Genomic DNA, 13,161 nt, shown 5'->3' on the forward strand with positions numbered 1-13,161 from the left:
AGAGAGAAATTAACATTACAAAATTTTTAAATTTTTTTCAAGTACTCACTGAACCATGAAAATGAGACCAAGGACAATGGATATGTGACACTAAGAAACTACGTACTAGTAACATAAGGCATCTATATACAAAGTATGAAGTATCAAGCAGGTCTCCCACCTTCTTAAATATTAATGTTTTAAAAAGTTGGCAAACGCCGCCGCCGGATCACTATCACTAAGTCGAGCTTTCTGCAACAAAAGTCGCAGGCTAGACAAAAACTAGTCTAAGCAGGAACTGGGATGATCCCTGGAAGAATAAGCTGCTCCACATGTGGCACGAAGAGGAGAGAGCTATTCAAGACTCATTATAGATTCAAGAGGTAAAACTTTACTTGAATTTGGTTTTAGTAATAAAATTCGTATTTTGAATGAAGGATTCTGTGGCGATACCTCAAGACGCTACACCTGTTAAAAACCTAACGTTTGTAGTGTTGTAGACTATGTACTTGTATGTATCTGAGAGATTAATACATATATGTATTATAACATGACATTTTTCATATCATCCCTAGGTCATGATATCACCCCAATAATCCCGCATCAGGCTTAGACCCCAACAAGTCCCACATGAAACAATCGCTACTGAATAATATACAAACAACAACCAATCAATTATTTTTAAGCACAACTTATACTAGAAAAATCCTATTTTATAGATCTGGATCTCTTGTCCATAGTGGGTGTTCTGACCCTCTGAGCCAAAGGAGTACTTCACCAACTCAACTGCTTAACATTGGTGCCACATGTGGAGCAGGATCTTCTTACCCTTTCTGAGCACATGTGATCACCCCTGTATTTTGGTGGTATACTGGTTGCTCAGTCTTTCAAATTTCCAAGTTGTGTTTTGAATACTCTTGTTTGTCTTGGTCTTTTTCTTTTTTAAGCCATGGTGGTCTAAGTTTAATTAGGACTAATAAGTTTGGATATCCTTTTTGTCTTTATACACCCTTTTAAAGCTGAATGAGTATCTACTACAAGGTAAGCAATCCTATCAAAGAATGAATCTAAACCTACAGGAACCTGTTGCTAAGTGGTTGTTGCTTGTTGATGTGCTTCATAAGTGTTTCTCATTTCTTGTTTTTGAAATAGATTACACCTACACCTTTTTTTCCGTTTGAATGGTTTAACACTAGTTATATTTGGGGCCCTTCATAGCTTTCTGTTGAAGGCTGTACTTTGACCTGTAAATGGTTTACTTTTAACAAATTGTGACTTGGATGAAGAGTTGTCTCACTCGCACTCATACCACATCTTCTAATATCTATCTACATAGAAAAACAATACACAAATATTTCACTCTTTTATTATTTTACTAAGAAGCAAAACAATGGTATCATACTTATAACCTTATTTTAAAGATGTACAGCTATCTTTTTGACTACTTTATCTTTTAAGACAAAACATATTAGAACACATGTAATACTCTTTATCTAAATAAGATAAACATCAACATGCAATCTTAAAATAGTCAGCCATTCATCAAGTCTGAGATTCTCTGAGCTCCCAACAGTTTGAATGGACCAGTGGGACTTTCTATAGTCTGAGATTTCTAAAACTGCCAATACCTATGTATGGACCTTTGGGACTTTATAAAAAATCCAACAATATCTTTAGTCTGAGATTTCCCGAAACTCATATAAACAGCTTTGTATAAACCAGTCAGACTGCAATAGCATAGCCTGTGCTTGGAGAGAGACATGTTTCATATCTACACCGCATGTAAAAATAATGTTGAAAATTTGCAAAAAAATAATGACCCCCCATATCTATTTGGACCATTGTACTGATTTCATTTTGAATTATTGATTGAAAGATGTCTGTTGTTTTAACGCCCCTGGTGGAGGAAGCCCGAATACCCAGAGAAAACCACAACCTTTCATAGGAAAACTGAAAATTTTAGTCAATTAAGATTGGAGTCAAGTGCATCTACATGAGCAGGATTCGAACTCATAACCTTAGTGTAGACTAGCTAGGGATTACAGAAGTAGAACTACTTTAGACTACAATCATTGAAGAAACAAATTCTACAAATTTACCCTGTTGAATGTGTCCATATTACAGAAATGCCCCACTCACACTATTATTTCCTGTGTTCAGTGAACTGTGAAATTTGTATAAAAACTCTAATTTTGCATTAGAATTAAAATGATCATATCATTGGGAACGTGTGTACTAAGTTTCAAGTAAGTTATGATCAACTATTTCTGTTTTTAGTATAGACTTTTTACTTATACAGCTGGACTTTTGGAAACTTCAAAGAATCACAGACAAAATGAATCAAGCTTAAATACAGTTTAAAAAGGTTGACTTTGGCTCACACTGGGTTAAAATATCTATCTACAAATAATTTATATACAAATGTAAAGAGAACACATCTTAAAAAACATTTCTTTCAACACTGATTCTGATGTTATAGCACTGTTCAGATAGAATACCTTCTTTTGATGTGTATAAAATGCATTGATAAATCACATCCCCCCTTTTATTTTTGTCCATTTCACATTTTTTCAAAGTAAATTACTGCATTCAAAATCCTGTTGAAAACAAACATTAAAGCAGGTAGCTTTTCAATATTATATCACAAGAACAATTTAATACTTAACAAACAATTATAATATTTAAACTGAGACAAACCAAAAAGTATGTGTGTTTACTGTGTCCCTACATACCCTAAAGTTTTTTTTTGCCATTTTTGATTAAGCACTGTTAAAGTCACAATCTTGCTCACTTGGACTCAATGTGAAAAAAAATAATTAAAATTTAAAAAAATCCCTACCAGCCTACCTTCCTAACCTGTTTTTCTTTCAGCATGTGACAGTTAACACACATACTTTATTGTGTGGCCTGATAAATTTTCTACCCAAACATTTCTAGGTTCTGAAATTCTGCATCTTAAAATGTATAAAAGTGTAATTTAAATTAATTGAACTTAATTCTGATAAATATTTTACTGTCAGATGCTTATTTTGGTGTGATTAATGAAAGAGTAAAAAAAGAGCTGATGTTCTGCCAAAGTGTGAAAACATTTTTCTGAATTCTTTTTTATTACCTTATTTCTCTTTATTCTGATTATTATACAAAATAAAAATGGACCTGTTTGGAGCAAAAGAGCAAAAGATAAAACAATAAAAGACTTTCATTTACTCACTTCTTATTCCACCAGAATCAGTTTGACAATCTTAAATAATGCCCAAAGAACATAATCAGCTACCTTTATACATCACAATATGAATAATGAAACATTTGAAAAAGTGTGGACACAGACATGTGTGGAATCAAATTCATTTTAAAAACTTTTTTCTATACATGAGCCTACTTTCAGAGACAGAAAAATCACCGTCATAGCGACTTAAAAAAAAATCAAAGCTGTCAAATTCATTCTTCATTTTCTTTCAGCTTTTCCATTCTGCAACATACTACCTTGATATATTTGCTTTTTTAACAATCTTATACAAAATTCATACTAAAGCATCACTACTATATAAATGATTCTACATTATCAATTCCAAAAACAGATTTAAATTAAAACATAGGCTTTGTAAACATTAACAATTCAACACTGCAAAAACAGTTATCACATAACATATATAATAACCTTTAATTATATATTTTAACAATTATCAATTTATGGGTAAGAATTCCAAAGACCTGTGTAGTTTTTCTCCATTACTAGCGTAATGCCCAAGGGTTAAAAACTGTGTTATGCTGCAGTCTACAACCTTTTTTTTTGGTACAGATTTAAGGTTGGTGGACACATAAATGTAATTGAAGGGTACTAGACATTAACTTTTTAACAGATTTTGTCTATGAAAAGAAACTCAGTAAAAATAACGACAGGAAAGTTTAGACTGAAGAACTATTATCTTAAATTTATTGATAAAACAAATGCTTTTAGGAAAGTTTCTAGAAGTGGAGGGTAGTTCAAGGTTTGAAACACATTCATTGAACAATTAAGTGATGAAAGTCTTTCAAACTAAGAGATAAAAAGTTTGCAAAACAGAGATGCTTTAAATTTAATTTACAAATCTAACATTCAAAGAAATAAAGAAAATGATTTTCAAATATACTTAAAAACTTGGAACATATAAGATGTTTATAAAACATATATTATTCCAGCCAACAAAATCTGATGTTAAGAACAGATACTTTTCAGTTATACATTGTACATGTATTTACAAAAATATGCATAAATACAGAAAAAAGTTAAGTTACTATATAACATACCACCTTAGAGTTTTACTAGCACAATCTATTTCATTAACGCCACACAGAAATTTTTGTGTGCCTAATTATATTATTGCAATTTTAAGAAATTTAGAGTTCAAATAATGCTACTAAATCTAAAATGCAAGGTTTTTTTTTAGACATGTATCTTGATGCAATTTTTCACATGTAAAAATATGGCAATAAATTTCTAAATTTAAAGTATGTATAAACCACTAAGCTGCCTAAATGGTACCCAATTTAGAATTAATGAGGCCCCTCATGGGGGGGGGGGGGGTCCTAGTAATCACATAATCACCATTTTTTTGCCAATATAATCACATAATCATTAAATATTTGCTTATCTTTAGTAATCAAATAATCATAAACTAAAAATACAGTCCTAGGTAATCAAATAATCATGAAATATTTGGCTTAATAATCAAATAATCATTAAAAAAACGGCCAAGTAATCACATAATCAAAAACCCCATGAGGGCCCTCATTAATCTCAAAGATTTCTACCAAGTCAGTACAGGGAATTTCATTTAAAAATAATATGATGTGGTATGATTGCCAATGACACAACTCTCCACTCCACAGCATTATGGTAATGTGATGTAATATAGCTTGAATGTGATGGACACTGAATAGTGTTTTCCTTGAAATGAAAGAAAATCTATCATATCTGCTTAATTAAGATTTGACTGGCCTGTTATTAGTTTTATCCTGAGGTTTTCCCCATTCACAACCTACATGTCTAACATCTATGTTTATAATGCCCACATGCTATAGATTCTAAAATGGACAATTACAAAGATTAAGTACCTCATGTAATATGAATGCATTTTCTACAATGCCCTTAACCTAAGAACGTGAAATTACAGTCTAATATGGTCAATGTAAGAGATATGTTCCATTTCAAATAAATGTTTTCTAAGGCCAAAAATAAGTATGTGTGTTTACTGTACCCCTCCCTACCTACCCTAATTTTCATCCCCTCCACTTAAGTTTTTTGGCCACTTTTTATTAAGCACTGCTAAAGTCACAATGCTGCTCCTATAGACTCAATGTAAAAATATAATAAAAAATAAATAAAAAGTCCCTTCCTATTCTGCCTACCCTGTTCCCTTTTATCAGCATGTGACAGTAAACACACATACTTATTTGTTTGCCATAAAATAATGCCAAAAACTGTTTTTCATTGAAATGTATGACATTTTCATAAAAAGTCACAACTGGAAAAGGTATATATGTTCCGTGTCACAACAAACAGATTTTTGAATTTTTCTGCACATATTATGTAAGTCACATCTGACAATTTATTTTCTTTTGGCATACATACTCGATACATGACAAGTTATATGAAATAAATATAATTAACTCAACTTGTATGCATACTTCCTTTTTGGCATAAACTCAGAAAAAAAATCTGCTATAAATAATAATTATTTACATAAAAATACACAAAACATACTCATAACAATAAATTTAACATTTTTTACTTAAAAGATGTGGGGAAAAAAATAAAAAAATAAAAATAGAAATTACAACCAAATATGGTAGTTTTTGTTTTGCTTGACTCAAATTATTTTGAATAACTGATGTTCATTTTATTGATCGTATTAATTACAAAGAAGTCCCAAAAACAAAATGTTTTTTTTTTTGTAATGTCAGTTTTTAGTGATTTTTTTCTCTATCAAGAAGTTTGTAATGGCAGGGGCATAGCTACCTAAGGCTCAACTAGGTAAGTGCCTATACATAAAATTGCCGATTGAAAAAAAATTAAAGCAATTTTCTTTGAGTGTAAGGTTCTTAGATAAGAAAAATGATATCAATCAGCATACGAGAAGAATTTATTGTTTTTAAGTGTAAAAAGATTCGTTCAAAAAAGTTGAAAATCTTTTCCTTTGACCCTCTGTGGACCTTAATCTAAAACTAGTCTGATCTACACTGAGCATATTGTAATAAAAAAAATTCTTCAGACTTTTTATTGTACTACGTTAATTCATGTGTTAATTAATAATGTAAAATTATTCTTAATTCTTCGAACTTTTCTTCATGAATATTACCATGATAAAAACCAGTAAAAATGATATTTTTGTACACAAAATTATGCAACTAAAATGCTCTGCCCTGGACCTGTTGGGAGCCTTAAGCGTCCCCCAAACCCCCTGCCGACTTGTGCCTACAGTTGATTTGATACCTAGCTATGCCCCTGAATGGAATAATGCAATGAAAACTAGTGAAATCAAAAGGGTCTAAATGATGCCCTTAAAACAAATAATTCAATAAAATTGTTAAAAAAATCAACTAATTCAGGAGCAAGATGGTCTAATAATAAAGATATTTAATACCCGTTATATATTAAGCAAATTGTGTATTCCACTTTAAAAATCACACATTAAGTTTTATACAGAAATTCATTCAATGATTATACATACCGTACTAAAATCTACATTTTTTTAAATTGATATATTATATGTCATGTATGAATAATAACAATGATAAAATATGTGAATAATAAACAAACAGCTATGAATATATTATAAATGTAACAAAAACCCTAACCATACATATATAACAATAAACAAAAAATGCATTATTCGTTTAATATATGAATGTAATCTTCTATCTAATAAAAGAAATGTTGAAGGAAAAATACATTTATATCAAGTTATGACTTTGATAGCAGTGCAAGTCACTTCTTTACATCTAAAATCATTTCATATCCGTCTTTTGTATCTTAACGATACCTTTGAAATCTTTGACAACTATTTCAATTATTCTGTGAAATAGTGCTAATATTTTTGTTAAAAATCTTTAAAGTTTTTTGAAATGGTAATTAAACATTTCTTTTCGATGAATTTCAATATTGTCATAAATTATCTCCCTTTAAAATCTATATCAAATTACCTCCCCTAATCTGACAATTCAATCACTTGAGAATTATCAGGAGTAGCCGGCTTGCTGTCTTCCTTTAAGATATAATTAGCAAGGGGCAGAGTAAATCCTAAATTTTTGAGAGAGTCAAGTGAATCAGAGTTGAGTCTAAATGAATCACTCACATCACTTCTTGGAGATTTGCTTCCTCGTCGCCCTCTAGTGGCAGATCGTTTTTTACGATTTGATGACATTTTTTTCACGAAAGTTTCGTCACACCTTTCACATAAAGAATCATTTCCATGCCATTTGCATCTTCTTGCTACCTGTCGCCGTGGTGAGGGCGCCACTGCAGGTTCTATGCTGATATCCTTATCTTCGCTGATATCGCTAGATTTTGACTTGAAACGTTCCCCTCTTCTCTTCGGAATGACGTGAACATCAATTTCCCCATCTTCATCCTCATATTCCCCAGTTCTAACAATAAAATCTGTTGGACTTTGATCCCCACTGGTGCCTTGTTCATTTTTAACTTCCTCTACTTTGGGGGGAACAGCAAGAGTTGGAATTCCATCACCACTGTTCCCTAATGCCATCAAGGTCTCTGTAGCAATTTTAGCTTCTCTTTCTTCCTTAAGCATTTCTTCAATCTTTGACATTTTCTGCTCCTGAAATGATGCAGCAAATGAAGTACTTGGGGTTGCCTTGGCAACAGATCTGGGAGCAGACGATGAAGCAGACCCTGATACTGGTCGAGTTGCTCCTAACTGTGTATGTATTTTCAGATGTTCGTGAAGCTGAGGACGACTATTAAACCCGTCACTACATAGTCCACACCTGTACAAAGTAAAGCCCACATGCTGTCTCATGTGCATGTTCAAATTTGTACATGTTTCAAGACAAACGGGACAAAACTGTGTATCATGAACAGCTTTACGATGCCTAGATAATATCTTATTACAGCGGAACTCCAATTTACATTGATCGCATGTCAATGTCATTTTTCGCTTGTGTGTATTTACATGTATTTTACAAGCATAATCGCTGAAGAATTTTTTCCCACATATATTACATTTAAAATGAAATGCAGCACTAACTTTCTTCTGAGTTTCTACCGAAAAGTCCTTGCTCATTCGGTCACATTTCTGGCAAGGGCAGTCAGCATCTTCTGCATGTTGGTCTAAATGACGCAGCAAAATTCGCATGTCTCCACATTTCATATCACATATTCCACATTGATATGGATACATTTTAGAATGGAGCATGGCATGACGAGCAAAAGTACACGTTTTAGAAAATTCCTTGTTACATTCGGTACACCTATATATTGTTTTCCCGTTTACTTCGTACATTTTAACCGTGACATGAATTGCCTGGTCTGATGAATCATCATGGTCTCCCGTCTCAGCCTGATCAACAGACTTTGCTGATGGAAATAAAAGACCGGGTATAAATGGTTCATCTGAGGGTAAGGGAGACATAACTGGTGTGTTTGATACACTTTTGGCTGGTGTTGAGGGTTTACTTCTTGGTGCCCTGCGTGGACGCACTTTTGTTATTTTTGGCGGGCCTTCATCTTCACCAGATTCTGATGATTCAGGAAGATTATCATAACAGATCCTGTCCTTAGGTACCTCAGGTATCAGACAAGGCATTTCTGGAGAAATGTCAGCTGTCTTTCTACGTCCTCGGCCACGCCCTCTGTTAGAAGATCCCCTACCTCTGCCACGCCCTCTACCTCTTACATTCCCAGACATTCCAGTCACCACAGTAGCAGGAATTCCCGACAGTCCTGGGTCAGATTGTAATGCAGTGGCTTGTGCCAAATTGAACTGCTTTATAGATGGAGAAAGCATAACAGAAAGTTGAGGTGTGGTTGCCTGCTCTTGTTCAAGGCTCTGACTTAAAGCTTTTATCAAATCGTTTAAAGAATATTTAGGTTTAGAAATAGAATCTAAACTCTCTGCCGCACTTAGTGTTGATGTGTTTGACAGCTCGTCTGTTGGAATCTCAGGATTTTTTCTGTGCTGTCTTGGAAGTTCTTGCAAGTAAGACTGTGACACAGTTGAAGATGCTTGATTATAAACATTCATCTGACTTTGATGCTGAGATGTATTAATCATAACATCAATAATAACAGGTGGTTCGTCGTCATCATCATCCCCTTGATTTTCAAATGGTGCCCCCATAATGTCGGAGGAAGTTGAAGAGACATCTGGTACAGTTATTGGTCTTGCCAAGCTGTCGTCTGCTGACAAAGAGGTTGAAGTGGGCATGGCAAAGTTACCCTCTATTTGACCTTGACCGTCCGATTCACCAGGGACAACTAACATGTCCTGATGGAGCTGAAGGAAATGATGAAGTAGATCTGATTTCTTCTCAAAGTTGATCTGGCACCAGAGACATAAATCTGGAAAAGACAAAGGGAGAGAACTGTACAAAATACATTTAAATCAAAGTAAATGAAGACAGAACTAGTGTGTTGGCCGACACTAGATACTGTACACCTATATTTGCTATAGGTAGCAATTTATATCCTGTGGATCCATTTATTTTTGTTGGTATCAATTTTTGTGGATTGAAGAAAATTGTATGTTTGTGGAAACTTGATTATGTGGTTGTGCTTAACACTACAGGCAATCCCAAAGTATATTATTTTATTTTTTTCCCTCTTTGTGGTTCAGTTATAACCTTGAAAACCACAAAAATTGTAAACTAATGAATAATAATGAGACTTTTTCTAATTGAGATTGTGACACAGCAATGACTGCTGTCCACTATTTTGACAATTTTACCTATTATGTCTGTTTTGTTCACGCATTGTTGTGAATATAATGGAAGTTGATGCTACTGTCATACATGTGAGAGGTTAAGTGCTATAAAACCAGGTTCAATTCACCATTTTCTATATTTGAAAATATCTGTACCAAGTCAGGAATATAAAAGTTGTTGTCCATTCGTTTTTGTGTTTTAACATTCGATTAGGGACTTTTTGGGGCTATACATGTTATTGAGGGCCAATTCCTCTCCTAACCTGGGACAGTTCTTCTCCTTCCTCTTCTTCTGGTATACAGTGTCAACTGATCTCTATAGGTTTCAAAGGATTGACATGCTACCACAACTTGTGGTAATATGTTCCATTGGATGATTATTTGCGGAAAAAATGACCATTTGTAACTGTCTTTTGAGGTGGATATTTGTCGAAATTTTTGAGTGTAATTTTCTTGTTCTAGTATCTGATGGTACAAGGACTAGTGATGTAATTGTGATGAGTCCCTGGACAACTTTGTAGAATGTAATAAGTCTGGTTTTGAGGCGGTGGTCTGTGAGTGAGGGCCATTGTAGTTCGTTTAACATGGATGTAACACTACTGGTGTTGTGGTAGTTGTAACATACATAACGGGCCGCACGCCTCTGTGCCATTACAAGCTTGTTTTTAAATATTGGTAAAAATAATGATCCGAAAAAAAACCAAAGGTTTTTCCAACAATATTCATCCATGTCATCATTATCAAATAATAATGACAACTCTATAAATTTAGAACGTCAGAAGCACTAATCGATATTTTGATTTACCAGGAACTCAAATATACAAAGCTTATAGTTGTTTAAAAGAAATACATCAGAACATAATTTGAAAGTGGCATGGCACTTTTAAACTGACACAAATATCCAAACATCCCACAGACATAAACACAAGGCTGCTTAAAGGTCCTAGTTTTAAATCTCTAGAGCATTGAAGGCTCCTTCTGTTTTTAGCCAGTTTTTTAAATTTAAAAGTTGTAGTTCACTAGTATATAGATATTCCCAATAGGTCACAGCACAAAGAATTACTTGAGGTCTCCCTTTGCACATGGAACTTTTCATAAACATATACTGTGCATTCATTATTATTCGTTGGATACCAATTTTCGTCGGTACAGGTGAACTACTAAATCAAATATCCACCAATATGCAAGTTTTTCTGCAATCCACGAAATTGATACCCACGAAAATAAATGAATCCACAGTAAACAAATGTATATATATTGCAGAATCTTCTTTTCGTTGAAGGAGGCTATTACCAGACAGAAACAGAAGACTAAATTGTTGCCCCTACTCCTTTGTTCCACTTCTGATTGCAGCACCAGTTATAAAGTTTTCTTTCTAAAAGTTTACTTCCTCATCTTTGATATTCAGAAGTTTTTTTTATTCTGCTTTTTTCTTCAAAGCCAATAAAAGATGTGTATCGGTAATGTAAAATGTCCAATAAAATGATGCTAAAAAAACAATAGAATGAAAACAAGAATTTGTCCATAGTACATGGATGCCCCACTCACAATGTCATTTTCTATGTTCAGTAGATCATGAAATTGGCATCAAAACTATCATTTGGCATTAATTTTAGAAAGATCATATCATAGAGAATATGTGTACTAGGTTTCAAATTGATCAGACTTCAACTTCATCAAAAACTTCCTCGACCAAAAACTTTAACCTGAAGTGAGACAGAGGGATGAACAAATTAATGAACACAGAAGGAACCAGATGCTCTGCAGGGTGCAGCTTTATACCTCTACAGAGGTCGAACCCAGAGCAGTTAGGCCAAGTATAATGGACACAACATTCAAGCTTGATACAGCTCTGAATTTGGATTGTGATTTAAGAGATAACTGTATTGTATTTGAAGCTTTAAGGACGTCCATCGGTAGTTTTACTGTCGCAAATTTAGTTTACATGGCGACGCGGAGCGGAGACAGGTAAACGGGTATTTGCGACAGTAAAACTACCGATGGACGTTGAAAAGCTTCAAATACAATACAGTTATCTCTATTCTAATGCAAAACAAGTTTATAATTAAATTTATCATTATTTCAGTGTAAAATCTTCATAAAAGAAAATTCCTCGAAAAGTTGTTATCTTTTTTGGTCTCTACACTAGGTGACGTCATAGGTATGCTTCCGGCGTCAAACATAAACGGGCGTTTTCTGGCTTCTGTGCCGCTTCAGAATGTAATAAAATTTGTTAAAAAGAAGATTTTTAGGCGCAACAAGTGAGTTTTTTGTTTATTATTGAAGAAATAACAGCGGATACATTCCGAAATTTAAAAATGTCGGCTTCCTTAGTTACAGACAAGGAGATAGAATTTTACGCTTGCTGTCATCCAATCAGAACAATTGTTACAAATTAATTGCATTAGAATAAATAGTTGACACATCATAAGTTTCCGAAACAGAATGAATAGTGTCTAATGAACTAAAAAAAATTTAATTTACCCATTATGGTCCAATATCCAAAACCTAAATACATGGCCATGGATTGATTCAGCATATCAAAGAATCCCAAGAATTCAAGTTTTGATGAAATCAAACAAAGTTTAACTTTGGACCCTTTTGATCTCAATGTGGGCCAATTTGATAACAGGGCCCAAAAAATTGGACCCTTTTGATCTCAATGTGGACCAATTTGATAACAGGGCCCAAAAATCAAAAATCTAAATACATAGTAAGATTTAGCATACAAAAGAACCCCATATATTCTTTTTTTGTTGAAATCAAACAAAATTAAATTTTGGACCCTTATGATCTTAATTATATAGACCAATTTGAAATCGGGACCAAAAACTCAAAATCTAAAAACACACTTACATTCGGCATATCAAAGAACCCCAATAATTGGATTTTTGATGAAATCAAACAAAGTTTTATTTTGGACCCTTTTGACCTCAATGTAGACAAATTTGAAACAGGGCCCAAAATCAAAAATCTAAATACATGGATAGATTAAGCATATCAAAGAACCCCTTATATTCATTTTTTGTTGAAATCAAACAAAGTTTGGACCAACTTGAAAACTGGGCCCATAATCTAAAATCTAAATACATATGTTTAGATTCAGCATATCAATGAACACCAATATTTCAATTTTTGTTAAAATCAAACTTAGTTTTATTTTGGACCCTTTGGACCTCATGTTGACCAATTTGAAAACGGGACCCAATATTAAAAATCTAAATACAGAGTTAGATTCAGCATATCAAAGAACCCCAATAAG

The 13,161-nt window shown here is 33.4% G+C and overlaps 1 protein-coding gene across 1 annotated transcript in view; it reads right to left on the reverse strand.

The window, feature by feature from the left end:
* Window positions 1-1,329: 1,329 nt before the first annotated feature.
* The window catches only part of LOC134719019 (uncharacterized), a 34,463-nt gene continuing 22,631 nt past the window's right edge, over window positions 1,330-13,161 (reverse strand). The window contains exon 11 of the mRNA XM_063581929.1: window positions 1,330-9,538. Within this exon, the coding sequence (XP_063437999.1) occupies window positions 7,167-9,538 (2,372 nt within the window). The 3' untranslated portion in view covers window positions 1,330-7,166. The remainder of the gene's footprint in view (window positions 9,539-13,161) is intronic.

This window comes from Mytilus trossulus, chromosome 5 (genome assembly GCF_036588685.1).
Source record: "Mytilus trossulus isolate FHL-02 chromosome 5, PNRI_Mtr1.1.1.hap1, whole genome shotgun sequence".
Classification (NCBI taxonomy): Eukaryota; Metazoa; Mollusca; class Bivalvia; order Mytilida; family Mytilidae; genus Mytilus; species Mytilus trossulus.